This window comes from Somniosus microcephalus, chromosome 14 (genome assembly GCF_052327205.1).
Source record: "Somniosus microcephalus isolate GS21.2 chromosome 14, FLI_Smic_1.0, whole genome shotgun sequence".
NCBI lineage: Eukaryota > Metazoa > Chordata > Chondrichthyes > Squaliformes > Somniosidae > Somniosus > Somniosus microcephalus.
Window position 1 is genome coordinate 65567157 of NC_141000.1, and position 17000 is coordinate 65584156.

At 44.8% G+C, this 17000-nt stretch overlaps 1 protein-coding gene across 1 annotated transcript in view; it reads left to right on the forward strand.

Annotated features, from left to right (window-relative positions):
* LOC147107520 (uncharacterized) overlaps nt 1-13995 on the forward strand; it is a 39034-nt gene extending 25039 nt beyond the window's left edge. Inside the window, exon 6 of the mRNA XM_086007394.1 lies at nt 10822-13995. Within this exon, the coding sequence (XP_085863520.1) occupies nt 10822-10910 (89 nt within the window). The 3' untranslated portion in view covers nt 10911-13995. The remainder of the gene's footprint in view (nt 1-10821) is intronic.
* The last annotated feature ends 3005 nt before the right edge of the window (nt 13996-17000 follow it).

Below are 17000 nucleotides of genomic sequence, written 5' to 3' on the forward strand. Positions count from 1 at the left end.
AGGTGCGGTCTCACCAAGGCCCTGTACAACTGTAGCAAGACATCCTTGTTCCTGTACTCGAACCTTCTTGCTATGAAGGCCAACATACCATTTGCCTTCTTAACTGCCTGCTGCACCTGCATACTTACCTTCAGCGACTGGTGCACAAGAACACCCAGGTCTCTTTGCACTTCCCCTTCTCCCAATCTATTGCCATTCAAATAATAATCTGCCTTCCTGTTTTTGCCACCAAAGTGGATAACCTCACATTTATCCACATTATAGTGCATTTGCCATGTTTCTGCCCAATCACCCAATCTGTCCAAATCGTACTGGAGTTTCACGACATCCTCCTCACAGCTTACCCTCCCACCCAGCTTTGTGTCGTCTGCAAATTTGGAGATATTACATCCAATTCCCTCGTCCAGATCATTAATATATATTGTGAACAGCTGGGGTCCTAGGACCGATCCTTGCGGTACCCCACTAGTCACTACCTGCCACTTGGATAACGACCTGTTTATTCCAACTCTTTGCTTTTTGTCTGCCAACCAGTTCTCTATCCAAGTCAATACCTTGCCTCCAATCCCATGTGCCTTAATTTTGCACACTAATCTCTTATGTGGGACCTTATCGAAAGCCTTCTGAAAGTCCAAATACACCACATCCACTGGTTCTCCCTTATCTATTTTACTAGTTACATCCTCAAAAAATTCCAGTTGATTAGTCAAGCATGATTTACCTTTTGTAAATCCATGTTGACTTTGTCCGATCCTGTCACTGTTTTCCAAGTGCTCTGCTATTACATCTTTTATAATAGATTCTAGCATTTTCCCCACTACCGATGTCAGGCTTACCGGTCTATAATTCCCCGCTTTTTCTCGACCACCTTTTTTGAATAGTGGGGTAACATTAGCTACCCTCCAATCCATGGGTACTGTTCCAGAGTCTATCGAGTTCTGGAAGATGACCAGCAATGCATCTACTATTTCCAGGGCCACTTCCTTAAGTACCCTGGGATGTAGATTATCAGGCCCTGGGGATTTATCGGCCTTTAGTCCCATCAATTTTCCTAACACCATTTCCCTACAAATACTGATTTCTTTCAGTTCCACCCTTTCATCAGGCCCTATGTTCCCCGGCATCTCTGGGATGTTATTTGTGTCCTCCTTTGTGAAGACAGAACCAAAGTATGAATTTAGTTGGTCTGCCATTTCTTTGTTTCCCATTATAAATTCCCCTGATTCTGACTGTAAGGGACCTACGCTTGACTTCACCAATCTTTTTCTCTTCACATATCTATAAAAGCTTTTACAGTCAGTTTTTGTGTTCCCTGAAAGCTTACTCTCATATTCTATTTTCCCTTTCTTAATTAATCCCTTTGTCCTCCTTTGTTGAATCCTAAACTGCTCCCAATCCTCAGGATTATTGCTTTTTCTGGCCAATTTATATGTCGTCTCCTTGGATCTTATGCTATCCCTAATTTCCCTTGTTAGCCACGGTTGAGTCACCTTTTTTGTTTTTTTATGCCAAACTGGGATGAACAAATTCTGTAGCTCATCCATTCGGTCTTTGAATGTTTGCCATTGCCTATCCACCGTCAACCCTTTGAGTGCCATTCCCCAATCAATCCTACCGAACTCGCTCCTCAGACCATCGTAGTTTCCTTTATTTAAATTGAGGACCCTAGTCTCTGAGTCAACTACTTCATTCTCCATCTTAATGAAGAATTCGATCATATTATGATCGCTCAGACCCAAGGGGCCTCGTACAACAAGATTGCTAATTAATCCTTTGTCGTTACATAATACCCAGTCTAAGATGGCCTGATCTCTGGTTGGTTCCTCGACATATTGGTCCAGGAAACCATCCCGTAAACACTCCAGGAATTCCTCCTCCACAGTATTGTTACTGATTTGGTTGGCCCAATCTATATGTAGATTAAAGTCACCCATGATGACTGCTGTGCCCTTATTGCACGCTTCTTTAATTTCCCTTTAAATGCCATCCCCAACCTCCGCCTTACTGTTGGGAGGTCTATATACCACTCCCACTAATGTTTTTTTCCCCTTAGTATTTCTCAATTCTACCCATACAGATTCCACATCATCAGAGCTAATATCCTTCATTACAATTGTATTAATCCCTTCTTTAACCAGTAATGCTACCCCACCTCCCTTTCCTTTTTGCCTATCTTTCCTGAATATCGAGTTCCCAGTCTTGGCCATCCTTGAGCCACGTTTCCGTAACCCCAACCAAATCATATTCGTTTACCTCTATTTGCGCAGCCAATTCGTCCACCTTATTACAAATGCTCCTCGCATTAAGACACAAAGCCTTCAGGCTTGTTTTTTTAATGCTCTTAGACCTATTAGAGTTATTATTTACTGTGGCCACGTTTGATTTAAACCGTTGATTTCTCTGACTGCCACTTTTGTTTTTCTCCTTCCTATCTTTTGCTTTTATCCCTGTTTCCCTTTCCTCTGTCTCCCTGCTCAGGTTCCCAACCCCCTGCCACTTTAGTTTAAACCCCCCTCGAACAGTACTAGCAAACCTCCCCGCAAGGATATTTGTCCCGCTCTGGTTCAGGTGCAACCCGTGCGACTTGTACAAGTCCCACCTTTCCCAGAAGCAGGCCCAGTGATCCAGGAAACTGAAGCCCTCCCTCCTGCACCAACTCTTTAGCCACGCATTCATCTGCTCTATCCTCCTATTCCTATACTCACTAGCACATGGCACCGGGAGTAATCCAGAGATTACAACCTTTGAGGTCCTGCTCTTTAATCTGCTACCTAACTCCCTAAATTCTTGCTGCAGGACCTCATCCCTCTTCCTACCCATGTCATTGGTCCCAATGTGAACCACGAACTCTGACTGTTCACCCTCCCCCTTCAGAATGCCCTGCAGCCATTCAGTGACATCCTTGACCCTGGCACCAGGGAGGCAACAAACCATCCTGGAGTCACGTCTACAGCCACAGAAATGCCTATCTGTACCCCTTACGATAGAATCCCCTACCACTATTGCTCTCCCACTCTTTTTCCTCCCTTCCTGAGCAGCAGAAGCACCCCTGGTGCCAGGAAGTTGGCTGCTGCTTCCTTCCTCTGGTAAGTCATCCCCCTCAACAGTATCCAAATCAGTATACCTGTTTGAGAGGGGGATGGCCACAGGGGTTCCCTGCACTCCCTGCCTGCCTCTACTGCTCTGCCTGATGGTCACCCATTTCCCTTCTGCCTGTGCAGCCCTTACCTGCGGTGTGACCAACTCACTAAACGTGTTATCCACGACCCTCTCAGCATCGTGAATGCTCCAAAGCCCATCCATCCGCAGCTCCAGCGCCGCAATGCGGTCTGCTAGTAGCCACAGCTGGATGCATTTCTGGCACACGTGGTCATCAGGGACACCGGCAGTGTCCCTGAATTCCCACATAGAGCAAGAGGAGCATAACACGGGGCTGGGCTCTCCTGGCATGACTTCCCCTTTAATTAATTTAAATTAATTCACTATCACCAATTAAAGATAACTCTAAGGCACTTGTATGGTTTACCAACAGTCCCTGCTACACCAGAAAAGGCCTTAGTAACTATAAACTACAGAGTTAAAGTTTAAAAAAGAGAAATACTCACCAACCAATCACTTACCTGCTCCCTGGTGACGTCACACTCTGATTACTTTTTACCTCTCTCCCCGCTGCTGAGTTAGTCGGGCCTCGCCTCGCTGCTCCTTTTATACCCGGCCTCGGTGCTCTCCTGGTCCGATCTGGTCGGGCCTCGCCTCACTCCTCCTTTTATACCCGGCCTCGGTGCTCTCCTGGTCCGATCTGGTCGGGCCTCGCCTCACTCCTCCTTTTATACCCGGCCTCGGTGCTCTCCTGGTCCGATCTGGTCGGGCCTCACCTCGCTCCTCCTTTATACTGCCGCCTCGGTGCTCTCTTGGTCCTGCCCATCATGTCCGTGCCGGCCAACAAGCTCTGTCTATTTTAATCCCATTTTCCAGCACTTGGTCCGTAGCCTTGTATGTTATGGCGTTTCAAGTGCTCATCTAAATGCTTCTTGAATGTTGTGAGGGTCCCTGCCTCTACCACCCTCTCAGGCAGTGAGTTCCAGATTCCAACCATCCTCTGGGTGAAAAAGTTTTTCCTCAAATCCCCTCTAAACCTCCTGCCCCTTACCTTGAACTATGCCCCCTGGTTATAGACCCCTCTACTAAGGGGAAAAGTTCCTTTCTATCTACCCTATTATGCCCCTCATAATTTTGTACACCTCAATCAGGTCCCCCCTCAGCCTTCTCTGCTCTAAGGAAAACAACCCCAGCCTGTCCAGTCTCTCTATATAGCTGAAATGCTCCAGCCCAGGTAACATCCTGGTGAATCTCCTCTGCACCCTCTCTAATGCAATCACATCCTTCCTATAGTGTGGCGACCAGAACTGCACACAGTATTCCAGCTGTGGCCTAACTAGCGTTTTGTACAGCTCCATCATAACCTCCCCGTTCTTATATTCTATGCCTTGGCTAATGAAGGCAAGTATCCCATATGTCTTTTTAACCAACTTATCTACCTGTCCTGCTGCCTTCAGGGATCTATGTACATGCACACCAAGGTCCCTCTGATCCTTTGTCCTTCCTAGGGTCCTACCATTCATTGTATATTCCCTTGCCTTGTTAGTCCACCCAAAATGCATCCCCTCACACTTTTCAGGGTTAAATTCCATTTGCCACTGTTCTGCCCATCTGACCAACCCGTCTATATTGTCCTGTAGCCCGAGGCTTCCCTCCTCGCTTTTTACCACTCCACCAATTTTCGTGTCATCTGCGAACTTACTGATCATTCCTCCTACATTCATATCTAAATCATTAATGTACACTACAAACAGCAAAGGGCCCAGCACCGATCCCTGCGGTACACCACTGGACACAGGCTTCCAGTCACAGAAACAACCTTCGACCATCACCCTCTGCCTCCTTATTTCCGTTGGCTTCAGTGACAGTACTGCAAATACATCTGAGAATCAGGCTATATATAGGAAGGTCAGAGGAGAAGTGAAAAAGAAGATAAGAGGGGCAAAGAGAGGGTATGCGAATAGAATGGCAGCCAACATAAAAGTTAATCCAAAAGTCTTCTATAGGCATATAAATAGTAAAAGGGTAGTAAGAGAACGGGTAGGGCAGATTTAGGGACCAAAAAGGAGACCTATGCATGGAGACAGAGGGTATGGCTGAGATACTAAATGAGTACTTTGCATCTGTCTTCAACAAGGAAGAGGATGCTGCCATATACATAGTGAAGGAGGAGGTAGTAGAGACACTTGATAGTATAAAAATTGATAAAGAAGAGGTATTACAAAGGCTGGCTGTACTTAAAGTAGATAAATCACCAGGAGCGGATGGGATGCATCCTAGGATGCTGAGGGAATTGAGGGCGGAAATTGCGGAGGTACTAGCCGTAATATTCCAATCCTCTTTAGATATGGGAGTGGTGCCAGATGACTAGAAAATTGTAAATGTTACACCCTTGCTCAAAAAAGGGTGTAAAGATAAACCCAGCAACTACAGGCCAGTCAGTTTAACCTCGGTAGTGGGGAAGCTTTTAGAAACAGTAATCAGGGACAATATTAACAGTCACTTGGATAGGTGTGGATTAATTAAGGAAACCAGCACGTTTTAGTGTTTAGCTAACTTGATCGAGTTTTTTGATGAGGTAACAGAGAGGGTTGATGAGGGTAATGCAGTTGACATAGTGTACATGGATTTCCAAAAGGCGTTCGACAAAGTGCCACATAATAAGCTCACCAGCAAAGTTGAAGCCCATGGAATAAAAGAGATGGTGGCAGCATGGATAAGAAATTGGCTAAGTGACAGAAAACAGGAAGTAGTGGTGAACGGTTGTTTTTCAGACTGGAGAAACGTATACATAGAAACATAGAAGATAGGAGCAGGAGTAAGAAACATAGAAGATAGGAGCAGGAGTAGGCAGAGGAAGCCAAGAAGAGAGCTCAGGATATTAAAGCAGCTTTTAAAGTGCTACAGCAACAGAAGTATGAGGAAGGAGATCTTACCCAATGCCACAAAGACATAAATAAATTAAAACAACAATTGGGAAAAACTAAGAGTATGGTGTGTTTCGGGATTCAAATTTAACGAGAAAGATGAGGACGAGGTAGAAACAGGATTAGGAAAAGACTCGGGAGACGGCCCGCAGCACGCGGATTGTCCACAGTTACCGGAGGCTCTGAGGCCTCCGGCCACAGCCCCCTTTGTATCCCCTCGGCCAACAGAGCTTTAATCCGCCCGCGGATGGTCAGCAGTAGGGGGCCCTACAGAGTGACTACCTAAGTCCCTATACCAACAGTCAGCTAAAGGAAATGGCATCGGATATTAAAAAACTGGCCTTTGGGGGAGACCCACAGGCTACATTTGCGGCGATGGACAGCTCACATTGTCCACATGCCCGATACGAGACTGCCAAAACAAACATAGAAACATAGAAGATAGGAGCAGGAGTGGGCCATTCGGCCCTTCGAGCCTGCTCCACCATTCAGTGAGATCATGGCTGATCATCCAAATTCAGTACCCTGTCCCTGCCTTCTCCCCATATCCCTTGATCCCTTTAGCCTTAAGAAATATATCCAACTCCTTCTTGAATATATTTAATGAATTGGCCTCTACTGCCTTCTGTGGTAGAGAATTCCACAGGTTCACCACTCTCTGGGTGAAGAAATTCCTCCTCATCTCTGTCCTAAATGGCTTACCCCTTATCCTTAGACTGTGACCCCTGGTTCTGGACTCCCCAACCATCGGGAACATCCTTCCTGCATCTAGTCTGTCTAGCCCTGTAAGAATTTTATAAGTTTCAATGAGATCCCCTCTCATTCTTCTAAACTCCAGCGAGTACAAGCCCAATTGACCCAATCTCTCGTCATACATCATTCCTGCCATCCCAGGTATCAGCCTGGTGAATCTTCGCTGCACTCCTTCCATGGCAAGAATATCCTTCCTCAGATAAGGCGATCAAAACTGCACACAGTACTCAAGATGTGGTCTCACCAAGGCCCTGTACAACTGCAGCAAGACATCCTTGTTCCTGTACACAAACCCTCTCACTACGAAGGCCAACATACCATTTGCCTTCTTAACCGCCTGCTGCACCTGCATGCTTACCTTCAGCGACTGGTGCACAAGGACACCCAGGTCTCGTTGCACTTCCCCTTCTCCCAATCTATTGCCATTCAGATAATAATCTTCCTTCTTGTTTTTGACACCAAAGTGGATAACCTCGCATTTATCCACGTTATATTGCATCTGCCATGCTTCTGCCCAATCACCCAACCTGTCCAAATCATACTGGAGTTTCTCGGCATCCTCCTCACAGCACACACGCCCACCCAGCTTTGTGTCGTCTGCAAACTTGGAGATATTACATCTAGTTCCCTCGTCCAGATCATTAATATATATTGTGAATAGCTGGGGTCCAAGGACCGATCCCTGCGGTACCCCACTAGTCACTGCCTGCCACTCGGAAAAAGACCCGTTTATTCCAACTCTTTGCTTTCTGTCTGCCAACCAGTTCTCTATCCAAGTCAATACCTTGCCCCCAATCCCATGTGCCTTAACTTTACACGCTAATCTCTTATGCGGGACCTTATCGAAAGCCTTTTGAAAGTCCAAATACACCACATCCACTGGTTCTCCCTTACCTATTTTATCAGTTCCATCCCCAAAAAATTCCAGTAGATTAGTCAAGCACGATTTACCTTTTGTAAATCCGTGTTGACTTTGTCCGATCCTGTCACTGTTTTCCAAGTGCTCTGCTATTACATCTTTTATAATGGACTCTAGCATTTTCCCCACTACCGATGTCAGTCGATACCGAAGTCTTACAGGATCCTGGGCTTCATAAATAGAGGTACAGGTCTGTAATTCCCCGTTTTCTCTCTACCACCTTTTTTGAACAGTGGGGTTACATTAGCTACCCGCCAATCCATGAGTACTGTTCCAGAGTCTATCGAATTTTGGAATCTTTTACAGTGTTGTTCCCCAGGGGTCGGTTCTAAGACCACTGCTTTTCTTGATATATATCAATGAGCTGGACGTGGGTGTATAGGGCACAATTTCAAAATTTGCAGATAACACAAAACTTGGAAGTATAGTGAACAGTGAGGACTTCAGGAAGACATAAACAGGCTGCTGAAATGGGCGGACACATGGCAGATGAAATTTAACACAGAGAAGTATGAAGTGATACATTTTGGTAGAAGGAAAGAGGGGACATATAAACTAAATGGTACAATCCTAAAGGGGGTGCATGAACAGAGAGACCTGGGGGTATTTGTGCACAAATCATTGAAGTGACAGGGCAGGTTGAGAAAGCAGTTTAAAAGTCTTATGGGATCCTGGGCTTCATAAATAGAGGTATAGAGTACAAAAGTGTGGAAATTATGATGAACCTGTATAAAACACTGGTTCGGCCCCAACTGGAGTATTGTGTCCAATTCTGGGCACCACGATTTAGGAAGGATGTAAAGGCCTTAGAGAAGGTGCAGAAAAGATTTACGAGAATGATTCCAGGAATGAGGGACTTCAGTTACATTGATAGACTGAAGACGCTGGGGTTGTTCTCCTTGAAGCAGAGAAGATTGAGAGGAAATTTGATGGCGGTGTTGAAAATCATGAGAGGTCTGGACAGAGTAGATAGAGAGAAACTGTTCCCATTGGCAGAAGGGTCGAGAACCAGAGGACACAGATTTAAGGTGATTGGCCAAAGAACCAAAGGTGACATGAGAAAAATCATTTTTACATAGCGAGTGGTTAGATCTGGAATGCACTGCCTGAAAGGGTGGTGGAGGCAGATTCAATCTTATCTTTCAAAAGGGAGTTGGATAAGTATCTGAAGGAAAAAATATTTGCAGGGCTACGGGGAAAGGGCGGGGGCATAGGACTAGCTGAGAGATGGCATGGGCTCGACAGGCCAAATGTCCGCCTTCCGAGCTGTAGCCATTCTATGATTCTATGTTAAGTAAAAGAGGATCTGTGACCCACCAAAAGGTGGATTCTCTGGTACCTTCATGGGCAAAGACAGAAGCTACTGTCATTCTTTACCACCTGTACTAGGTCAGTGATGCAGTTTTTCCCCCAGTCATTGAGGAAAATACGAACGCGGGAAATAAAATTGTAAATCATAATTTTAAAACAATTGTGCATGGGAGTTGTATTTCAGTTCCTCTCATGTTGTGAAATTTATCCAGAGTACCAGAATCTCAGGCCACATTGTCATTGCAATGAAAATTTAGAAAATTAGCTGGGGGTGAAAAAGGAAACTAGCTTTAGAGAGGATAGTCTGACAGAGCTTGATTGAAAATTGTAATTATAACTATTCAAGTATAGCCAAGCTGCCATTATACAGCAGGTGCCGATGTGAAACAAGTATTCATAGAGTGTAATGGACAGCTGTTAAACCCAAGTTACAGTTGGTCACATGGAGTTTTGCTTATGCATGCTTGGATGCTCATTTTTAATGTTAGGAGAGTGCAGGTGAGAGCCACTTCTTTCTTAACTGAAAAACATTTCACACTTACATTTGAAAAATACACAGGCATTTTTTAAACTAACATCGCAATGAGTCACAGTTATGCAACACCTGCTGTGAACCCTAAGTGGTGTGAGAGTTCCTACCAGATGCTTTCTCACACCTCCAAACTTCAGTGGCCTCAGGAGTCAGATCAGGACCTGACTCCCAGGTTATACCACTGATTTCATCTTGATGCACGCCATAAACCTCTTCTCATCAAAGTGAAAAAGATGGTCTAATAGTAGGATTAGAATGACACATTGGCCACGATTTTACCCCTTCTGCCCCCTCCCCCAATGGGTGGGAGAGATAGAATAGAATCTGCCGAAAGTGATCTAATGAACTGCGCTGTCAAGATGCTTCCAATACAGTTTATGACAATTTGCTTTTCTTGCATTTATAAAAAAAACTGTTTTTATTTGGTGTCAGCACTCCACTTAAAATAGGCAACAAAAAGGGGTCAGTGTTTGTTGTCAGAGACCCAGAAGCATTTCCATTAAATAACAATGGGCTAATAAACTGATTCTAGTTCCCTATAGTTGGAAGGTTGGTTGAATATATTTATTAATACAAGGTATTTATCATTTGGAGCAAGGTTCTGAATTTAGGTCTACTTGGGTTCAGCAGTGTCAGTCGCTTCATTAAGTGATTTGACTGCCTGCTTCTTACAGAAGTTGACTGCCACTGCCCTAAATCTACTAGCATGGTAACAGGACCTGGATGCTCACAGTGTGGCCCACTTGTGCCCTTCGGTAGGCCAGGACCTAGTGTATCTTTATTTCCCAGGCCTCCCATTACACGTCTTCTGGAGTTTACCTATGATCCCCCATATGGTGAGTTCACAATCACAGCTGTGCCATCAATGAGAGCATCATTAAACAATGCCATTTTAACTAACTTTTTTAAATCGGTCATCCTTTTGTTTCAATAACTGAGGAGTCTTTGCAGGGTGCTTTTTAATGCCGCCTGTTAAATCAAAAGCACTGTTTCCAGGGGCCTCCTGTTTACCCTCTAATCTGAGAGTGTGGTGAGGCCTTGGAGAGGGAGAATAAAAAACAATTATATAATAATGGGGGGAAAAAAACAGATGTGACTTGACCATCTCACTATTTTGTGCTGAATTATTTAATCACAAGTCAATGTTCTGAAGCTCCTCGTCGAGTGGAAAACACACATCACACCTTACAATCCAAGTTCAGTGTGCAATTGTTTGTAAATATGAATTTTCTTTTCCTTGAAGAAAAACTCAGCATAGTGTTATATTTTTGTCTTAACAGGTAAAAGAACAAAGGGTGAACGGTCACATAAAGATAGAAGAAATCAGATTGATGACATCTATGAAAATATGGGGAGGATACCACAATAAGTGTGAACTCAAAGCCATGTAAAATTGTAATTAAGTAAGTTATGCCAAAGTGATCAAAATATGTTTTAAATCAATTGATCAGTAAGGGGACGAAAATCCTTGGTGCTTTCTACACACTCCTGCCATAACTCTGGTGAGAGTGCGGTGGAAGGGCTACAAACTAGGCCGGGGCCCAGATATGCCAGGTCTCGGCCTTGTATCTGAAATTCAGGTAGCCTTTGTGCGCAGCGGAGCTTCCGCCCTCTTCGAAAAAGGACACCAACACTGAGAGTTGGGCACTCCACACGCTTGGATTTCCTGTATCACTGGCCTCTCAGAAACATAGTGCCTCTTTGGAGGCCAGTATGCCAAGAAAATAGAGGCATACTAGCTTCTTACAAAGGGGCAGCAGAGGGCATATTTAATTGGGCTTTTGGGCAGACAAATAGTCCAGGCACCAAGACTGCATTTTCCAGCCTTTTCTGACAGCTGGTTGCCTAAGGTGTATCCCTGGAGGCGCTGGTGCCTGCATCTGTATGTAGCTGATGTGAATTATACTGATGTCCTATAATCCAACAAGGCCCGTGGCAGAGGTCAGCGGTGAGCCTGATCCCAGCATAATTGTCAAGAATGCCACCTGAGGAATTTCAACGCCTAAATATCTAACCTGACTTCTAGGTTTATAGACTGTCCTTGCCTATTTTAACTGATTACAAACAGTAATTTGTTTACTAACTACTGACAAATATTACTTTTAGCATCATAGATGTTTACAGCACAGAAGGAGGCCATTTGGTCCATCATGCATCTGCTGGCCTCTGAAAGAGTTAGCCATTCAGTTCCATATTCTGTTCTTTTTTTTTCAAATATTTGTCCACTTTCCTTTTAAAAGCTAATATGCATTTTGCTCCTACCAATGGTAGGATACTCCATTTCCTAACAATTCCACATTCAAAAAAATTCTAACCTTTCTCTTGCTTCTTTTGGTGATCATAGAAACATAGAAACATAGAAGATAGGAGCAGGAGAAGGCCATTCGGCCCCTCGAGCCTGTTCCACCATTTAATGAGATCCTGGCTGATCATCCAAACTCAGTACCCTGTCCCTGCTTTCTCCCCATATCCCTTGATCCCTTTAGCCTTAAGAAATATATCTAACTCCTTCTTGAATATATTTAATAAGTTGGCCTCAACTGCCTTCTGTGGTAGAGAATTCCACAGGTTCACCACTCTCTGGGTGAAGAAATTCCTCCTCATCTCTGTCCTAAATGGCTTACCCCTTATCCTTAGACTGTGACCCCTGGTTCTGGACTCCCCGACCATCGGTAACATCCTTCCTGCATCATCTTACGTACTTTATGCCCTCCAGTTACTGACTCGCTAATCAGTGGAAATCATTTTTCTTTATCTACATCAAGACCCTTCAGAATTTTGAACACCTATCAAAGCTCCTCTTTACCTCTCTCCTCTAATTAAAATAGCCCCAGTTTCTCTAGTCTCTTTACATAACTAATGCCTCTCATCCCTGGTATCCTAGTGAATCTCTTGTGGCCATGACATAGATAGGGGCAGCCAAAACTGGATACAATTTTCAAATTGTAGCCTAACCAATGACTTGAACAGGTTTAGTGTTACCACTTTGCTTTTGTATTCTGTATCCATATTTATAAAACCTAGGATGCTAAAAGATTGCTTTGTTTTTGCAGCATTATCAACTTGTCCTTCCACTTATAAAGACTTGTGTATCTGCTTCTTTAGTTATGTTAAACTTTTAACATTTAGTGTATGTTTATTCTCCGTATTCTTCCTTCAAAAATGTGTTGCATCACATTGCGCCCTATTAAATTCCATCCAAATCTTATCTGCCCAATTGAAAAAACTATAGCCTTCTCTGAAGTTGCATAGGCTGGAATTTCCTCAGAACTGCTCCCACTCGCCACCATAACTCCACCGGAGGTGCAGCAGAAACCCCATTTACACATGTAAATAGGGGTTGCCCTGCACTTCCAGCGAAGTTACAGTGGCGGAGCAGGAGCAGCTCTGAGGAAATTCCCAGTCATAGTTAATTGTGCTCACTATTTTTGTGTCGTCTGCAAATTTTGAGATTGTGCCCCATATTAAAGTGCAGATCCAGATGAGTTAGTAACTAGAGATCATAAATTTAAGATTATCACCAAAAGAATGAAGGGAGCGGCTAAGATACATTTTTTTCACACAAAGGGTTGTAAGGAAATGTTTAAGTCCCTACTTTGTGGTTCTCTTGTAATGTAACTCTTTTCAAAATGAATTATGCAGCATTTCAGTGTCCCATTTTCCTGTAGTACAACTCCTGCAGGTTTAATTCTTCCAAAACTACTATGACAAAAATGTATTCTAGTCTATATTCAATTTTTTTAACTTGCATTTTGTATTGATGTAAACAGTGTAATGGAGTTAACTCCCAAGGCCAGATCCTATTCAACAGAAAGCCATGAGCTCAAGCCAAACAGTTTGTCCATTAGGTTTCCTTCAAGGAGTGTGTTTGTTATGATCCACAGAATTCTTGTCTGAAGGGGGGCATTGTTTGCAATCTCAAACATCTTAAAACTATTGTCAAAGATTGCCTGCATTGTTCCTGCTTATTCAATATGGCCATCATGGCACATAGACCGTCCGACTAAGACAAGCCCCTAATCACAAAAGATAGGCTGCAGTCTGGGGTAATAACTTTAATTGATAGATATTATTGTGCCCTTTTGAGAAGAAGGCAAGGCTGGACCACCGCCCACGCATTCCACCTCCCATGACAGTCAGAGATTTTCCAGTACAGAGTTATACTGACAGTCCACAGCCAGTCTTCTGAATGCAGTCAGTGAACGAATCCTGCTGACGATAGCCAAAGCGTGTGTGTATTCAAAAAAAAAGTAAGTGCAAGCTTAGCAAGGGGAATTGAGATAGAGAAGGTTTATAGTAAGTGGACATCTGTTTAGGAACAGTGTTTAACAAGAAAGTATGTGGCATCTTTGTTGATTTATATATCCGGGAGTGTAGGAAATATATATCTGTGTGCTAAACTATGAACTATTTGTTCATTTACTTTGTGTGAATAAAACCATTCTTACCATGAATATCATCACAAACCTTTTATTCATCATTACTTAACTGTTCAGTGGTCTTGATGCACTGAAAGCTATGAATACCTGACAATATGAATTAATTCAATCCTATGAGAGAGATTTTATATGTAGGGGGAGAAAGTGGACCTAGTTGCACCTGTTATCCAGGTTAAAAATGAGGTCAAAAAAGACCAATTTGCAGGGCTGTGTCTCATGCCCAAGGAAGCCTGAAAGATGTCTGATGCCTTATTGGGTCGGGAGATTTTTCAGGCAATCCTAGCAGTCATATATTTTGTTCCCTAGCCGATGTTAATGAAGCAGCTAACACCTATCTTAGGATCCATTCTGGAAATACATCAAGCCTGCGTATAAGAAATTTAAAAAATATTTTAAGAGATATAGGGATAAATACAATCCATGCTTTAAATATTCATATAGAAGTACTGGGCAGATATTTCACTGGTCTCATACACATCCTTGGTAATTGCTAAGGATGCCAATGACAAACACTAATTGACAAACGGCACGGTACATGTTATGAGCAGGAACCCCAGAAAATCAGTAAGTATTCATTTTCTGATCGCAAGTGATCTGACCAGAACCCTTGAAGTCACAACCAAGGCCTTCTCCACTTGCAGCACCACTCCCTTTAATGTTGATGGGCTTTTTCTGCTGATCAGAAAATACACCCTGTAATTCTGTATTTGGGGCTAGAACTTCATAGCACCCATTTTTTCGGCACTATGGGTGCAGTTTTGTAACATGGCATCCACTATGCGCGCACACATCTGGTGTGTGCCGGGCCACACACCATCTTGGTAAGGGCAGTAGGGTGGCATTGTGCACTGTAAGTATGTTGAGTGGGCAGATCATGACATCAACCCTGATTTGACGCCAGCGCTGCCATTTTCATCCTCAACGCTGAAGCTATTGCCCTGTCCTAACCTCACACAGTTGAACATGTGTTCAGCATCATCATAGAGTTGTTTAAAGTTGGTGAAGTGACAGGGAGTGGTGCCGCAAGTGGAGAAGGCCTTGGTCCTGACTTTAAGGGTTCTGGTCAGATCCCTTGCTTCCAGTCATGGGTGCTGTAGTTGTCATCCCACTTGGCCTCCAGCATAACAGGGAGATGGAGCAGAAGCAGCAAAGAAGAGGACAAGCTGCTCGCAGAGGAGGAGGAGGAGAAGGGCTCTCAGAGGGGGCATTACCCACCTATGGTCTTCCGAGAGCAATTCTTTTACCTCAGTCTGGGCCAGGAGTGATATGTGAGGCACTTTACTAAGGAGGTACTCACAGAACTCTGCCACATCTTGCAACTAGACCTGCAGCCTCACACCAGGGCAAGAACAGCGCTGCCAGTGGCTGTGAAGGTGACCATGGCCCTGAATTTCTTTGCGTCAGGGTCCTTCCAGACTGGAGCAAGCAGCATCCATAACATCTCCCAGTTTGCCATCCACTGCTGCATAAGAGAGGTGACAGATGCTTTTTATGCCACTTTCTTCTCTCTGACCTGACAGTAGCAGGCAGATTGTACACGTGGCTTTGCTGGAACAGCAGGCTTCCCCATGGTGCAGCTCGTCATTGACTGCACGCACATGGCTTTGCAGGCACTGCATCTAAATGCTGAGATGTACCGCAATCGCAAAGGTTACCATTCGCTGAATGTGCAGTCGATGTGCGACCATGCTCAGCACATCATGATGGTGAATGCCCGATATCCCGGCAGCAGTCAGGATGCTTTTGTTCTGCGCCAGTCCACTGTTCCCTCAGTCTTTGAGGCGCCATGACAAACCAGAGGGTGGCTACTGAGCGACAAGGGCTATCTTGAGACCACCTGACTCATGACTCCGCTGCACAACCCACGCACATGTGGGCAGCATGCATATAACAAAAGCCATGCTGCCACACGGAATCTGATTGACCATTGGCGTCCTTAAACAATGCTTCCACTGCCTGGACCGTTCTGGAGGAGCCCTGCAGTACTCACCAGAGCGCATCTCAAGATTCGTCGTAGTCTGCTGCACGCAATCTCACCATCATGAGGGCACAGCACTTGCCACCAGGCACAAGGCAACCAGCTGAGCAGCAGGAGGAGGAAGAGGAAGCGGAAGAGGAGGAGGAGGAAATGCAGGAGGAAGAAGCGGAGGAGGAGGAAGCGGAAAAGGAGGAAGTGGAAGGGAGGAGGCCACCCAGACAGCCCCTTTCTGCCCAGGCTGTTCGTGATTGACTCATCCTACTGCAGTATAAGTGAGCACAACCCCAAGTCACCATTCAACAACAGTCCCACACCTTTCCTTCCCTCTGTTACTGACGATCACTGTGTCCTCTTGACCACAATGTTGAAATAAAAGCCAACACAAAAGAAACATTCCAATCCAACTTTATTCATAATCCATCCAATGTTACATAACAAAGTCAACTAACCACCTTTGTGCATTCTCTTAGTGCCTGTCTTCAGTGTGCCTTTGCCTACTCTAGTGCTCCTACGAAGTGCTACCCCAGTGGCTGCAGCACGCCTGGTGGAAGGCTGCTGTCTTTCAGTGGGGAAGACTGCAGATGGCCTTGCAGGATGACCTCGAGGAGCTCTGGACCTAGAAGGCCCGGTTGCAGACTGCACCACCTCGGCATGGGTGGCAGCAGTCTGGGATGGCTGGCTGACAGGCAACAGCAAGGGCACTGGTGGAGTGGCAGTGGTGGGAGGATGAATGCTGTCAGCCTGAGAGAGGACAGCAGGTTCGTGCTTCATGGAGCTACTGAGGCGGTGCCTCAGTAATCCTGGTAATCTGTTGGAAGACAGATTGCTGGACTGCTGTGATACCCTGTAAGCTCCTTTCCACACTTGTAAACCCAGCTGCGATGGCAGCAGTCTGAGCCTGCATGACAGAAGTTTGAGCTTCCACTGCAGCATCCAAACATTGGTTGGCTTCTGCTTGTGCTACAATGGAAGCGGAGACATCAGCCATCAGACGCTGCATCATGGCTGGGTCCACAAGTAAGTTAATGGAGTTGCCCACCCC